This window comes from Peromyscus leucopus, chromosome 22, assembly GCF_004664715.2.
Source record: "Peromyscus leucopus breed LL Stock chromosome 22, UCI_PerLeu_2.1, whole genome shotgun sequence".
NCBI lineage: Eukaryota > Metazoa > Chordata > Mammalia > Rodentia > Cricetidae > Peromyscus > Peromyscus leucopus.
Window position 1 is genome coordinate 33,619,673 of NC_051081.1, and position 16,170 is coordinate 33,635,842.

Sequence of the window (16,170 nt, forward strand, 5' to 3'; positions counted from 1 at the left end):
CCTCAACCTCCACACACATTATCTATTCATGCCCAACCCCCACACCAAGATGCACACACGTACAAACACATAAATAAATAAATGCAATAAATTTTTAAAATACCAAAGCTTTAAACCCCTGTAAGTGACTATGACCATCATTTACAAGACCAACTGCCACATAACCAGCCAGGATTGCTCAGACAGCCAAGAGAAAGGAGGCATCATGGGAACTCAGCAGTATGCGAAACCCAATGAAAGTCATCACAGCAAATCCTGACTTAACCTATCAATTTTGTCTACCCAGATACTAAGTACCCGCTGCAAGCTTCTCAAGAATAAGCTCCAGCTCTACCCAATGTACTCCAGTGTCTCAAGTCTCAACCCCAAGTAAGTAGTCATTACCTCATTACTGCCTAATTTCCTCTTATTCTCCACCTCCTTAGGCTGTGAGAGCGGAGGCTTGATGGGGGCGTGATGTCCAGGAATCCCAGGCACCAGAACCTTTGCTTCAGAATTCATCACTGGTGTTCTCACCTGTCACACAGTATCAAGGTGTGGGAAAGAGGGAACTTAGTTCTTGTGCTTCCGACTAGAGAAAGCAAGCAGCTCTCCAAAGGCTTTTCCATCAGACAATGCAATACAATGTACTCACCACAACAGGAATTCAAGACAAAATGGGAACTGAATGTTGGCAAATAAACTGAAAGTACTGGTTAAAAGCTCAGAGTTTTAAAGTTTGCAGTATCTCAGTAAGAGTATAAAACAAGAAATATAAAACCTGCCAAATACAAAAAGCTGTGTAATTTAAAAACTGCTCAAGTTACACACCTGACAACCTCCAAAACCAAATCTTTGCCAACCATGCTCAGACAGCTGAAGAGAAAGGGTCATCTCTGAAACTCAGCTGGATGTGAAACCATCATCACAGCATGGGTTGGCTTTCCTTCCTAGCTCATCAACAAACAAGGCATCTACATGTCAACAGCAAGTTATGCTCAAAACAGAATGCCACAATGAGGGTCCAGGTGGCAATGAGCTTCAGCCCTCCATGGTTTGATTTTACCCTGAAATACAACATGCAGCTAGACAAAACTCTTTCAAGTTCCGAGATTGCTAAGCAACACTGCAATCCGCTATTAACACTCACTCCTACAGAGTTCCCTGTCCAGATCATCATGCACCACACCAAGATCAGAGATCGAAGTTCTACAACCTTTATGTTTAAAAGCACAGTCTCACATTTCTAAGAAGAAAGAGCATAAAAAGTACTTCAGATAATGAAAGGAGCCAGGTGTGGCAGTACAAACACCTGTAACCACAGCACTGAGGCTGAAGAATCATGAGTTTCAATCTAAGCTAAATAGCAAAACTGTATCTCGGGAGACAGGATAAAAAAATAAATGAAGTCACTAACATGGCACTATATTCAACTCAAATTAGCCAAATCTATTATTCTTAACATCAAACCTGTAGTGTGCTCACCTTGGTTATAGCCGTTTCTACTGTTGGAGCCCAGCAATTGGAAAGGTCTCTTTCTAAACATATATGAGTATCTTTGGAGTTCAAAGCCTGGAAATGGTTTTTCAGAGAGAGGGAGAGAAGCAATGTCAAACGTTGCGACCATCAATGACATGAGAAACAAACAACTTTGTCTCCATAAAGCAAGACCTTCATGCCACCCGTCAGCCACATTCTCCACTCAGACGATGGCAGCTGAGTAGACATGAATTGGAGGCACTGGTGCCCTGTGTATTCCCTTGTTTATGGAGCACTAGAATTTCTCACTTCAGTTTTAAAAGGCCAACAGTTTTCATCTACAGAAAAGGTATGTAGTCCAACTTTCTTATAAATAAAGACCCCCACACAAATCTAATTGAGTCCCACCCTAAGTTTCCCTAAGAAGTTCTCTCTACAAACAAGTCGAAGAAAGCAGAGCTTACTAACAGACTGCTCTGAGAGGATCAGTGACCCAGGCAGGATGCCCAATAAGGGGACGGGCACATGCACCAAGTTACTTATGTCCCCAAGAACTTACGTTCTCTGTAACTCCATATACCTAACACCTGTAGAACCAAAACAGCTAACAAAGGCTGTCATCCAGAAAGGGGCATCGCATTCGGCCAGTTTTCAGCTGCAGCTTGTTCTCCTTGTTTAGTCCAACTCTATGTATGCAATCAGTTTAAAGTACTTCTTGGAATGGATGACACCTAAGTCCCAGCAGCCAAGGGGCAGAGGCAGCAGAACCCTCACAAGCTCACAGCCAGCCAGGGCCACCAGCCAAGAGCTGTGACAGTGCTACAGTGCTCGTCTAGCATGAAGGAGGCTCTGAGTTTAATTCCAAGGAAGAAAAAATAATATTCTTTAATAAACTCAAGAAAGCTTATTTGATTCCCTAGCAGCCTTACAAAGTAACAGCATAAAACCAAGCAAGCACATTGAACATTGGACATGACTATGAATTTGCAAATCTTTAGAAAAAATTCTGTAGTAAAAAATGTCGGGACACTACCCATTACATTTCCATTCAGAAAATACAATGGGTGCCACCATTAAGGGCTATGAGTTACTAGTGCATTTTATGTATTTGGGCAAAATTCAACTCGTCACACTCATACTGACAAAAAAAAAAATGTATCCAGTGGGACCATGAAAACGAGGACTGGTTCAAAGTGAGGTACACACAGGAAACGTCAGACTTCTAAGAAAAACAACAAGAGGGAGGGAAGAGGTGACTCCACCTGGTGGACTTAGAAAAATTCTCACAAATTAAACCACACACTGAAAGTTTTTTAAGTAAAGGAGAATGTTGTTCATTTTCTCTCAAGCATTCCAATGAGAAGCCAAATGCCCCCTTTAAAATCTGAACTGTCGTCTCCACAGAAGCCTCTACTTACCACTCGCTCAATGGTAGGCTGAAACCAACTGCCGTACACAAGCAGTAAGGATGTTTTGTCTAAGCAAAACCCAGCTGCTAGAATAGGGATGGGTTTCGGTGTTGATTTCTTGCCTTTTCCAGGTGTTGCTATCTGAATTGTGCAGTTTGAAGTCAAAGGCTTTTTGCAGTGTCTAAGCATAAAGGGAAAGTAAGATTAGAGAATCTGAAATTGCCATCAAATCACAAAACATATACCTCATCTGCACAGTACCATCATGAGTGGCCAAAAACACGTCTCTTTCAAGACTTCACATGTCCCTACCAACACCAGCCCTGAGACTCCTGTGCCCCTCTGTCCCAAAAGGAGGCCCCACGTCCCAAATGATCTCTCCCTGCCCTGAACTTCAGCTCTCATAGACCCTTTCCCAGCTAGTCCCATCGCCATTACTCTCAACCCGCAAAGCCTCACCCAAACCTCTGGTAAGCAACTTGAGAGCTGACCACACCCTCCCTCCATGTCTTCTCCAGGGACACTGCCTGCCTGGCTCATCCGTGCAGTCCTGACTGGTGGCTGCCTTCTCACCACACTGTCTGTATCAGGAACTTAAGGGTACTCTTGTTCTCCACTGACATCTAAGAGACCAATTTCTCCTTCTGTCACCCCCAAAACATTTCAACTGTCTGCAATAGCGGCTACTTCTCCATCCTGGCACCATCTTCTGTATGGTGGACACCACACTTCTTCAAGAGTTCACTGGCTCACGGCTATCTCTTCCCAATGCTATTCCTGATGCATTATTTTCGGAGGTTCCTTCCCATATGCAGTACTGAAGTTGCAGTTCCTTCTGAAACTCAGGGCTCTTGGCTCCAAGGTCCAGGCCCTTCACTGCATCCCAATCTCTTGCTACCCACTCACCCCAGTGAGCTCACACTGTCTATCATATCCATCTTTATGCATCACATTAGGCCACCTTTTCAACTTCCTCCTACTATCCTGACTCCACAACTGTCTCGACACCCAGGACTTTCACACCTCTGTTTTGCCCTTTACCTCTCTTTAATCTATTTCCAACAGTTTTGACAGAATAACCATCAAAAACCTTAGGTCATGAATCAATCCTCTGCTTAAAACTCAACAGGGGCTGGAGAGATGGCTTAATGCAGTGGTTCTCAACCTTCCTAATGCTGTGACTATTTAATGCTGTTAGTTCCTCATGCTGTGGTGACCCCTCCAACCATAAAATCATCTTTGTTGCTACTTCCCAAGTGTAATTTTGCTACCAACATGAATCGTAACATAAACATGAGAGATGCAGGATATCTGACATGTGAACCGTGAAGGGGTCATTCAGCCCCCAAAGGGGTTATGACCCACAGGTTGAGTACTGCAGACTTAGTGCCGGCTGAGTACACTGCAGGACTCAGGTTGGATTCCCAGCACCCACATGGCAACTCACAACCATTTGTAACTCCAGTTCCAGGGGACCCAACACCTCCTTCTGGCCTCTATGTGCACCAGGCATGCAAGTGATACAAACATAGGCATGGAGGCAAACACCCACACACATACAATAATTAAAACAAAACAAACAAAAAACCTTCAGTGGCCCTACCTGTACCAAGGAGAACCAGGCCTAATCACCAACTGGGAAAGCACACACTATTGTGTAAATGAAGTCCTTAAGTGCTACACATGGAAATGTTAATATTCTCTAAGAGGGCAAAATGGTAGGAGACTCAAAATCCTCGCAACTTTCTTTCCTTCTTTGTATGCTAGAGTTCAAGCCTTGGCACTGGGCATTCTAGCTAAGCACATGACACAGCTACATTCCTTGCCCTCCAGAATGTTCATTACGTGCATGCTATTTGTCTAACTCTAGCTACTCCTCGGTATCAGGAAACAGCACAGGACACGTCAATGAGTTACATACACAAAGGCATCACCCAAAGCCACAAGCACGTCTCTCCAACTGAGCAACTTCTCCTCTGATTGCTATTACTGTTATCAATAGTCACTATGTACACTTCATAAAAACCCACTCTCCTGGGGCTGGAGAGATGGCTCAGTGGTTAAGGGCACTGACTGCTCTTCCAGAGGACTCGGGTTCAATTCCCAGCACCCACATGGCAGCTGACAACTGTCTGTAACTCCAAGATCTAACATAGACATACATGAAGGCAAAAGCACCAATGCAAATAAAATAAAATAAAATAAATAAATTATTTAAAAAAAAATCCACTCTCCTAACCAGAAAAATAACATGGCCTATGACCCCAAAAACTTGAGTTCTTCACATACTCCTGTAGATAAGCAATCAAGAGTACTTTCACAATAACCTAATGGAATGAGCAGGAATGTATTGCAAAGAATGAGGGGGATTACAACACAAAAGAACAGAGACCAGCATTTCTGACTTAAAAATGTCTTACCCATTTAATATATGTTCAAACAGATGGACTTGACCGTCTCTGCAAACAACAGCTAACTTGACAGGCTAAAAGAAAAATGTGGCAGATTAATTCTAGTCAATTATATACCCCATCTTCAATTTAACTCATGAAAACTGACATCTTATGCCACCTACTTAGTAACTAGAATTCAAAAAAAAAAAAAAAAAGCAAACAAATAGCACCACATTTAAAAAACATTATTTGGGGCTCAAATTTGGTAAATTTGTCATGCACAGCTAACAAGTTCAGTTTGGCCACTCAGAATCTATATAAAGATGGAGAGAAATGATGCTACAAAACTGTCCTCTGGCAACACACACACACTTTTGGGGAGGGGGGGACAGTTGAGGAAGGGTCTCAGGTGGGCAGTGGTGGCACACACCTTTAATCCCAGCACTTGGGAGGCAGAGACAGGTGGATCCCTTGAGTTTGAGGCCAGCCTGGTCTACAGAACAAGTTCCAGAACAGCCAGGGCTACACAGCTACACAGAGAAACTTCACCTCAAAAAACAAAAAAAAAGCACAGGGTCTCTCAATATAGCCCTGACCATCCTAAATTATGTAGCCCAGGCTGGCCTTGAACTCACTGAGATTCACCTGCCTCCGCCTCTTGAGTGCTGGGATTAAAAGTGTGTGCCACCACACCCAGTCTGACACACCAGTTTTTAAACCAGTATCTCTGACCAAGTGTTGTTCTTGTCGAGATTGTAAATAATGTTTAGGCCAAGAAGGTGGCACACTGCAGCCTCCAAGGTACATGTGCTCTTTCTGAAGAGAGAATGGCTGTATGGCCCTGGATGCCCCACTCAGAGCAGCCAGGAGTGATGAAACTACCACCTCCCATTGGTGAGGAAGAGGAGCCCATGTCTCCTCATGTCTATCTGTCAGCTCCCACCCAGCACACTCTCGCTGTCAGCTTCCTGTGCAGAGGACTAAACTTCAGTTCTGAAGCTTCCTCTTTTGTTTGTTTGTTTCTTTTGTTTTCTTCTGAGACAGGGTTTCAATGTGTTACAGCCTTGGCTATCCTGGAACTCGCTCTGTAGACCAGGCTGGCCTCAAACTCAGATCCACCTGCCTCTGTCTCCTGAGTGCTGGGATTAAGGTGTGCACCACCACTGTCTGTTCTGAAGCTTCTTGAGCAAAGCTTTTCTTGGTGTTCAGCACTTCTAAAATCTCACCGTGGTTTGCATTCTAAGAATGGCTACTACACTAGCAAACACTGAAATACAGTCAGTGCGGCCGGCATCCAATGACAGGGAAAGCTTTCAGGATTAGACCTCAGGAAGGAAGCCTGCTCCCGAAGAAATAAATGCTAGTCTCCTGACTCATGGTTCCCAGAGGAAGGGCCATCCCCTCAGCCCCACTTTTCCACAGCCCCTAATAGATATTCCCATCTAACCCAGACCATGAGTAACTGAGAAAACAGAAAGAGAATGTTGTCTAAGGTCAGAATCAAGGCTTTGTTTTAGGGCTTTATGTTTATTTAATAATTAATTACTACCGAAAATTTATGTCAGAAATAGGACTTCAGCTTCTTGACCCATTACTCGCTTTAATATGTAAATGCCTTTAAGAGCCTGTGAGGGAGCTGGAGCAAAAGCTCAGTTAAGTGCTTTGCCACAAAAGTGTAAGGACCTGAGTTCAGTCCTAGCATCCACATAAAAGCCAGGTGTTGTTGGGGAATATTATTTTAAGGTTTGTTACTTCTGTTTATGCTGCATTTGTTTAACTCTGTGAAGCTGTGTTACTGTGCCTGTCTAAAACACCTGATGGTCTAATAGAGCGCTGAAGGGCCAATAGCAAGGCAGGAGAAAGGATAGGTGGGGCTGGCAGGCAGAGAGAAAATACAGAGGGAGAAATCTGGGAGAACGAAAAAAAAAAAAAGTAACCAGAGAAGGAGGATGACTACAGGAGCCAGCCACCCAGGTACAGAGCAAACCAAGGAGTAAGAGTAAGATTACAGAAGTAAGACAATGGAAAAAGCCCAGAGGCAAAAGGTGGATGGCATAAGTTAAGGAAAGCAGGCTAGAAACAAGCCAAGCTATGGCTGGGCCTTCATAATTAAGAATAAGACTCCTTGTGTGATTTATTTGGGAGCTGACTGGCAGGCTCCCCAAAAGAGCAAAAACATACAAGGCATGGTGGCATAAGCTTTGTAATCCCAGCACTAGAGAGGCAGAGGCTAGGGATTCCTGTGGCTCACTGGCAGGCCAGCCAGCTAACCAAATTACCCAGTTTACATTCGCTATTATTCCCAAATATCCACATTTGAATTATTAAAATAACATTCAGCTGGGCCATGAGGTGTAAGCGAGGGATATCTCAATTGGTACAGTGCTGGCTAACATGGAGTCCTGGGTTTAACCCTAACCCCTCCCATAAACAGGGCATGTGGCATGCACCTGTAATCCTGGCACTGGGAAGTAGAGGTAGGAGGATGAGATGTTCAAGACTATCAATCATTGGCTACATAGTGAATTGAAAGGCAGCCTGGGGTGGGAGGGTGGGAGGGAGGGTGGAGGGGTGTGTGTGGCGCCGCCTTTAATTCCAGCACTTTGGAGGCAGAAACAGGTGGATCTCTGTGAGTTTTGAGGCCAGCCTGGTCTACAGAGTGAGTTTCAGGATCTGCTCCAAAGCTACACAAAGAAACCCTGTCTCAAAAAACCAAAAAAAAAAAAAGGCACCCTGGGATATATGAGACCCTACCTCAAGAAAAACAAAATACAAAAAGTGATGATAGTGATAACAATTAATTGGGCATGTGGCACATGCCTATCATAGAGCTTGGGAGACTGATGGAAGAGAGTTCAAGGCCAGCCATAGATACATAGCAACTATCAGGCTAAACAGCAAGACTGTGTCTCGGGGCTGGAGCTATGGCTCAGAGGATAAGAACATGACGACTTGAAATCAAACCCCCTGAATCTACATAAAAAGTCACATGCACACATAACACCCCAGCACTGAGGGTGGGAAGGAAGAGGACACAAGGATCCCAGTGGCTTGCTCACCACCATCTGAGCCACAAGCTTAGTGAGACTCTGCCTCAAAAGACTAAGAAGTGAGAGAGCAGAATCCCCGATGTCCTCCTGTGGTTTCCACAGGTACATGGGCATGCATACTCAGACACAAGCACTCCCACCACATACAAACATACATACTCCAGTAACTTAAAGAGAACAACTGTGTATGTTGTGCATGTATGTGGGCCCGAAGCTGCTATCTTCAGTCACTCTCGGATTCATTTACTAAGGCAGGATCTCTTGTTGAATCTCCACTGCCTAAGCGAGGCTTACAGGAGCTACCAGGCCTGCACAGCTGTGTCAGGGTTCTGGGGATCAGACACAGCCCACACCGTTATCCACGGAGCCACCTCCTCCTCCCACCACTTCTGTAGGACCTAGAGTCAATTCACACACGACAATGCCGCTTACCTCTTCTTTGTTCTCGGACAAAGTCAAGTCAATATAGACAGGTTCATCTGTGACTGTAAAAGACATCACTGCACTCTTCTCTTTGTTTTCTGACCGGACCTGCCTAGATAACAAACCAGCCATTAGGTAAGAGGACAGATTTGCCCAAGCACTATGCAGGTTTATGCACCTCGTCCGTGCCTCTTGCCCACACAAGCCAGAAGAAAAAGGTGTCAGGGTCTCTAAAACTGAAGCTACAAACCTGGCAGCCCTGCAAGAGGAGCAAGTAATCGTAGCTGTTGAACCACCCCTCCAGCCCCCAAACATTTTTGGTTTTATTTCATGCATTTAAATGTCTTCATGTGTGTGCACACGCCCACACATACTTGTATCATACCCAACTTTTTTAAAGTTTTAATTCATTTATTATTTATTTACAGTTTTTTCAAGACAAGAGTTTTTTTGCATAGTCCTGACTGACTGGTCTGGAACTCGCTCTGTAGACCACGCCTGTCTCTGCCTCCAGGGTGCTGGGATTACAGGTCCTTATGTTTGCTTAGCAAGCACTGGTAACCTACACTGTCTCCTCAGACTCAATCTGTTCACTCTAAGTTCTACATCGATAAAGCTAGATACAAATTAAATGATAAAGAGTAAGTAACGTGATTTAAATGTATGCTTCGGGGCTGGAGAGATGGTTCTGTGGTTAAAGCACTTGCTACTCTTCCAGAGAACCTGGGTTTGATTTGAAGCACCCACATGGTAGCTTACAACCAAGACCTGACACCCTCTTCTGGCCTCTGAGGGCACTAGGCACACAGGTGGTACACATACCTCCACGCAGACAAAACACTTATATACATAAAATACAAAATTTAAAAAGAAAAATATGCTTCAAATTTAGTTATAACTATCGAGCATTTATTTCCTATTAAACAATTTTATATTTATTTGAGTCTAGAAGATAACTTAATATACAGTAAATGCACAAACACTTTATTAACTTAAAAAATGTACTCTTTGGAGAGAGGAAAGGGTGGAAAATGTATAACTATTTCAAAAAATGTTAGAATTATATAAAAAAAGCATTCCTAAATTCTTAATATCCATTCTAACTTGAACTTATTCTAAGTCAATGTAAATCCAACAGTCAGTACAATAAAGTAAACCAACTTATCATCTCTATTGACCCCATAAGCTGTGAGATTCCTACAAAGCAAAGCTGTCTCCCCAACCCCAAAGAGCTACGTACCAGACATTAAGTAACCGGTCATGTACTGCTCCAGACAAGAAATAGAGACCTGTGACCCCGTCAAAAGGCTGGCTCTCCTTAGGTCTGACGGTCGTGAACCTAAGCGATGAGACAGGCGTCGAGTGGCCTGTGAAGTGCTGGAGAAAGGTCAATCTCGTTTAGGATGAGGTGAACTCAAAACAGTTCATGCAAAAATGAAAGTCTTTATGCATCCTAAGTCAGCTACGTCACACACATCTTACAACAGTACCCACAGCACAGGAACAGTTAAAATGCATTCTAAGCAAAGGGCTACTTGTGCTATATTCCTTTCTCTTCTTAAAAAATACACCCAGGGGGTGGAGGGGGTGGCGGTGCACGCCTTTAATCCCAGCACTCTAGAGGTAGAGGCAGGTGGATCTGAGTTTGAGGCCAGCCTGGTCTACAGAGTGAGTTCCAGGACAGCCAGGGCTACACAGTGAAACCATGTCTCAAAAAAAAAAAAAAAAAAAAAAAAGACAAACAAACAAACCACCAAACATTCAAACGAAATTAAGATGCCTCTTCTATTACCCACCCCACCACCAGTTTCTCTCCCTTGTGAACGAAGATTTCCTTAGCTGGATCCTTTTTCCTCTTGGTGGTTTGCCTCCTCACTCCCCCACCCACTCCCACTAGCTTTTTGTTTTTCCTTAAAGAAACAGGATCTTGCTGTACAAGCCATGTTGTCCTGGAAGTATGCAACTCAGGCTGACCTCAACTTTGAAATCCTCTTGCCTCAGCCTCCCACATATGGGATCACAGGAACGTACTACCATTTTGGACTTGACCCTACCATTTTTTTTAAAGGATGCTTAGGTGCTCAGACACAGCCAAGGAATTGCAGGTCTTCATGGTACTCTCAGAGAGCCGAAACCACAATTTTAAGGCATCATCACAGCACCATAAGTTCAATACCCCTGAGTGCAACTTATTTAAAACTCCTGATAGCAAATTCCCACCACATATACTGTAAAGAGACAAAATGCTACTTACACACTAAAAAACACAACTATAATCATTGTATAATGAAGTTTTTTTAATTCAAATTCCACTTGTTTGACTGGTTTTCAAATGTATGTGAGCATGACTAAACTATTTAAGATAAAAAAACTCAGATTTAAAAAATGTTTCCTATTAATTCTATTATTTATTTATTAAAACCATTTTGTGTGTATGGGTGCTTTGCATGCATGTATGTGTGTGTACCAGGTACACAAAGAGGCCAGAAGAGGATGTCAAATCCCCTGGCCTACAACATGGGTGCTGAGAACTGAACCCAGGTCCTGGGAAAAGCAGAGAGTGCAATCAACCCCTAACCAACAACTCTCCAGTCCTAACTCTATTATTGAAACAAATTATCTGACAACCGGTAACTTCTTTTCCCAACTGAAAAGATCTCTTGTAGCCCAGGCTAGCCTTGCTATACAGCATGAGACTTCTGATCCTCATGTCTTTGCTTTCACTGTGCCCATGTGTACAGGCAAGCATTACCATGTACACTCTAGTAGCTCAGTGCTAGGGATTGAACCAGGGCTTCATGTATGATAGGTAAGAACTCTACCAATTGAGCTGATATCCAGCCCTGTTAAATCTGTTTACTCTATCTACAAATCAAGAACTTGGGTTTTGTTATTGTTGAGACTAAATCTTATTTTGTTCTCCTGGCCACTAGAGGCTAGACTTAAGCACTCCTTTACTTCCACCTCCCAGTGGGGATTGCTGGTACACAACCACCACAAAGGCACGCTTGGAGAGTGTGCGTGTGTGCATGCATGCATGCATGCGTGCGTGCGTGTGTGTCTGGAAGGGTGGGGGGGGGGACTGAACCCAAAGCTTTATGCATGCAAGGCAAGCTTTCTACTAATTGAGCTAGGATCCCTATTCATAAAACAATCCTCTATGACGACAACTTCTACATGCTTCCTCTAGAACTGTCATTCTTAGAAACAATGTGATTCACTCACTCTGTAGACTTCTTTGGTCTCCAAAACCCACAGTTTGATTGTTCGGCCAGCCGAGAGTAACATCTTTCCATCTGGGCTGATACACAGGGAACTGACGCTGCTGTTGTCTCCTTTCCATTTGCTGAATGGTGGAGAGAATCAGAACATCATAATCAACAAAGGAAACTTTATTCAGAGCAGAAAATAACAAAACATTAAGTCAGACATTAAAAAATCCCTAAAATCTTACATAAGCCCAGACACAGCACTAAGGAAAAGTATCTCTGAAGACAGACCTCCCTTTGGTAAAGACAGGATAAAAATTCTCTCACATGTTAGGATATGGTGGATAAATGCTGTAAAAATGTAATAGAAGGAGCTATGTATCCTGGGACCCATGAGGTAGACTAATCTGCTAGCTGGACTTCCACAAGTGATTCTATCCCCACAAAGATTCCTGTTGTCTCTGACAAGCTTGTCTTTAACTGGCAACACATGGTTTCTCTGCAGCCCCCAAAAGTTATTTCTGTCCTAGATCTTTACGGATGAAGTCCAAGAAGCATGAGTCTAATTTTCTGTATATAGTAATGTGGTAATTAATGGGGAATCTGGCTGTTCACATATCAAACTTATATATTATAAACAAGAGATAATGCTTAGAATGTAGCAATAGCCCTGGCTGTCCTGGAACTCTCTAAATTAGGCTGGCTTGAACTCACAGAGATCCCCCTGCCTCAGTATCAGTAAGAATGCAAAATGAAAACAAAGGACATAAACAGGTAATTCATAAAACAGATACTGCTGATAAACAGAAAATACTTGAACTCACTAGTAACCAACCAACAAAGTTCAAAGGCCCTTCCTTTTTCCTACTGGCTTCTAAATGTTTCCTAATTTCTTATCAACTTCCATCATTTTAAGGCTTTTTACAAACTATTCATTCTGTATGTACCAAGCTCAGTAAACTGCCTGCCCCTTGAGTATCAAGACCTCAGTTTAATCCCCAGTACCCACATTAAAAATCATTATAACACAAATTAATTAATTAAAATGAACAACACTGGATAGGCTGAAGCAAGAGGACCCTTGGGGTGCACTGGTCAGCCAGGCTAGCCAAGCTGACAAGTTCCAGGTTCAACGAGAGACCCTGTCTCAAGGAAACACAACAAAACAAAAAAGATAAAGAGTACCCGATGAAGACATTCTGAAATTGACCTCTGGCTTCATCGACATAGACACACACTGCCTTGAGAAACCTGAGATGCTTCCTGAATCCATCCCCACATGTAGAGGGTAATACCAATGCTCCCCAACCCAGCTGCCAACCACACTCAAAGAAATTGTAACTCTAATTCAGAGAACTCTGCAGTATTACAGATTGCCAAGGCTCAATCTATCAGTCATACTACAGTAGATCTATTTGTCTGCACAAGTAAGTTTAAAAAGCACTGGAATACGAATTTAATCCCAGGACTAAGAAAGCAGAGGCAGGGGGATCTCTGTGAGTTCAAGCCAGCCTAATTTAGAGAGTTCCAGGACAGCCAGGGCAGTTACACAAAGAAACCCTGTCTCAAAAAACCAAAAAGAAAAAGAAACCCCCCCCCACGCACACACACACAGAGTGGCTGAAGAGGTGATCAAGAGCACTGGCTGCTCTGTAGGAGGACCCAAGTTCACTTCCTAGCACCCACATGACAGCTCACAACCAGGGTCTGATGCCCCCTTCTAGCCTCCAAAGGCACTTCGTCCATGTGGTACAAAGAGACATACACACAGGTAAAACACCCATACACATAAAATGAACAAAGAATTTTTTTAAAAAAAAGCAAAGCACTAGAGTAGAGCTTTCTCCTTGAGGACTATGACAGGCTGCAGAATAACAATCTGTATAAACCGACACCTTGGAGGCCTTCAGATTTCTATAGAATACCGACAGCTGAAGGACCAAGCACAAACATACCCTAGGATTTCCTCTGCTTTTAAACAATTTCATTTCAAACACCAACAAGAAGCCAAGAATCTTCAGCAATTTGAAGAATGTCTTCAATATGTAAACAGGGACTACATCCAACAATTCAAAACATGCTACCCTCAAAGAGACAATCTAAGGACAAAAGAAAATGTTGAAATCCCACAATATCATATAATGAAATGTAATACAATAAAAATATAAAGAACAAAAACATAAAATAGAAAATCAGAGGAAAAGACCAGAATGTTCCCACCAAGCACCAATGTATTTCCTTAAACACACAGGGACTTGGGCATGTGGTGCACACCTGTAGTTACAGCAACCAGGAGGTAAAGGCAGAAAAAATCAGTTCAGGTTTCTGAACACTTGAAGCCAGCATGGGCTGCAGAAGACCATGTCCCCAGGTGTTCATATTCTCCGTCTCTGTCACACACACACACACACACACACACACACACACACACACACACACACACACACAAAGCTATCAGGGCCCACAAGATATCTCAGTGGGGAGAAGTGCAAGCCGCCACATCCAACAGCCTAAATTCAATCCCAGGACCCAGGAGAGAATCAATTCCCAAAGGTTGTCGTCTAGCCTCCACACATATGCCATAATGCACACAGACAATACACAATGAATAAATAAGCAGATAAATAAATCAATGTAACTGCAAAAGGAATTTTGAAAAGAAAAGGCAATAATCTTGGAGTTGAAAAGACAGCTAGCTCTGAGTTAAGAATGTGTACTCTCCTTGCAGAAGACCTGAGTTCAGGTCTTGGCATCCAGCTTTTGAGCTTGCAAAAGCTCAAAACTACAGCTCCAGAGGATCACACACCCTCTTCTGGCCTGGGGGCGGGGGGTACATGTACTCATGTACACATATTAATACACATACACATAATTAAAGATTTAATCTATCTTTTAAAAAGAAAAGAATCCTGAGAGAAAATTCTTTCTAACCTAAAGCTCTTTTCCCACAAATTATCAACTGCTGAGGATAGAATTAAAGACAATGATTAGCAAGCAAAATCTCAGCACACACATACACTTTTTTCCTCAGGAAGCTACAAATTCACATGTCCACCAATAAGGAGAGGGAACTGGGATTGGGGAGTAGGCTTCACCATCTAACAAGAGAAAACTTTCTGCAGGCTGATGAACAGAACCCAGGCTGGTAGCTGCTCTGCAAACTATAGAAGCTGGAAGTCCTCTGAGACATAAATAAAATTGATTAAAGGACGCATCTAAATGTCACTGAGCCAAGCTGCACTACTCTAAGAAAATAGGTACACACGAGACCAAAACTTTCAGCAAAAAAATATAAACCTAAAGTTCTGCAAGCCTCAACTGTAACAGTAAGCAGTCATGTTGTTTAAAAAAAAAAAAAAAAGCTGAAGCAAGCTGAGAAACTAATGGAAGAAGGGCGAGAGGAAGGAGAGTAACCCTAAAATTCCAGAGCTCAAAGTTAGTACACAGTGGTGAAAGAACGGTAGAAGGAGCTGGAAACTCAATTCTCTTATGAGACAGCACAGTTTAGTAGAAAAGAGGTCAGGCTTTCATCTAACCTATTTCTTATGTACACAGCAGGGACACATCCAGGCTCATGAAGTTATGACTAAATACAATGTATGTCTACCATGCTAAACAGTTTCTATATGAATGACCATGAACTCTCATCCAGAGTACATGTACACTGCAAGCCCCACCCCAGACCACTGTCAAGACTCTCCACAGGTGTCTGGCCAGTTACCAGCATGATAAGTGTGAGTGTCAGTAAGTTCAATGCAAACACCTGCACCTCCAATCCTTCCTCAGATTTTAAACCCTCCTTGCGACCATGTACTCTGGGTCTTTCAAGTTTTATGAAAGCTCCCAAATTGGTTTGTCTCTTCAGACCATAATTTTTCTAACTAAAGAATATTTTTATTCTGTATCATCTATTCTACTGTAGTACACCCACCTCTAAATTAATTACTCACTCCCAAGTTAATCTTTCACTTCCCTATGCCCTGGCCTTTGCTCTGGCCCAAATCTCTACCTTTCTTTGCCCATTCCTAAAAGGGCTTTTCCATCTTTCCTTATCCAAACCTATCCATCTATCCTAGAAGGTCCAACCTTAACCATGATAGTTCCACCATCCCTTCCCAATTCCACCTGCTGTTCTGACAAGGAACCTAATGCCACCTACGACGTTTCTTGCACATGTCTTTATTCTAAATCCCTCCACCCCCTTCTTAAGCTCCTCTATTTACTTTTA

General features: G+C 42.9%; 1 protein-coding gene and 3 non-coding genes across 4 annotated transcripts in view; all 4 read right to left on the bottom strand.

Moving 5' to 3' along the window:
- The window catches only part of Wdr43 (WD repeat domain 43), a 43,430-nt gene that overhangs the window by 18,035 nt on the left and 9,225 nt on the right, over positions 1–16,170 (bottom strand). The window contains exons 4-10 of the mRNA XM_028873894.2: positions 11,959–12,079; positions 9,974–10,110; positions 8,743–8,845; positions 5,288–5,352; positions 2,877–3,048; positions 1,465–1,551; positions 385–516 (exon numbers count right to left, since the gene is read on the bottom strand). Of these exons, the coding sequence (XP_028729727.1) occupies positions 385–516; positions 1,465–1,551; positions 2,877–3,048; positions 5,288–5,352; positions 8,743–8,845; positions 9,974–10,110; positions 11,959–12,079 (817 nt within the window). The remainder of the gene's footprint in view (positions 1–384; positions 517–1,464; positions 1,552–2,876; positions 3,049–5,287; positions 5,353–8,742; positions 8,846–9,973; positions 10,111–11,958; positions 12,080–16,170) is intronic.
- On the bottom strand, positions 175–252 carry LOC114697513. The gene has a single exon (XR_003735200.1). It is a non-coding gene; the product is annotated as a small nucleolar RNA SNORD53/SNORD92 (small nucleolar RNA).
- LOC114697521 lies at positions 844–913 on the bottom strand. The gene has a single exon (XR_003735207.1). It is a non-coding gene; the product is annotated as a small nucleolar RNA SNORD53/SNORD92 (small nucleolar RNA).
- Positions 10,811–10,895, bottom strand: LOC114697515. Its single transcript, XR_003735201.1, has one exon. It is a non-coding gene; the product is annotated as a small nucleolar RNA SNORD53/SNORD92 (small nucleolar RNA).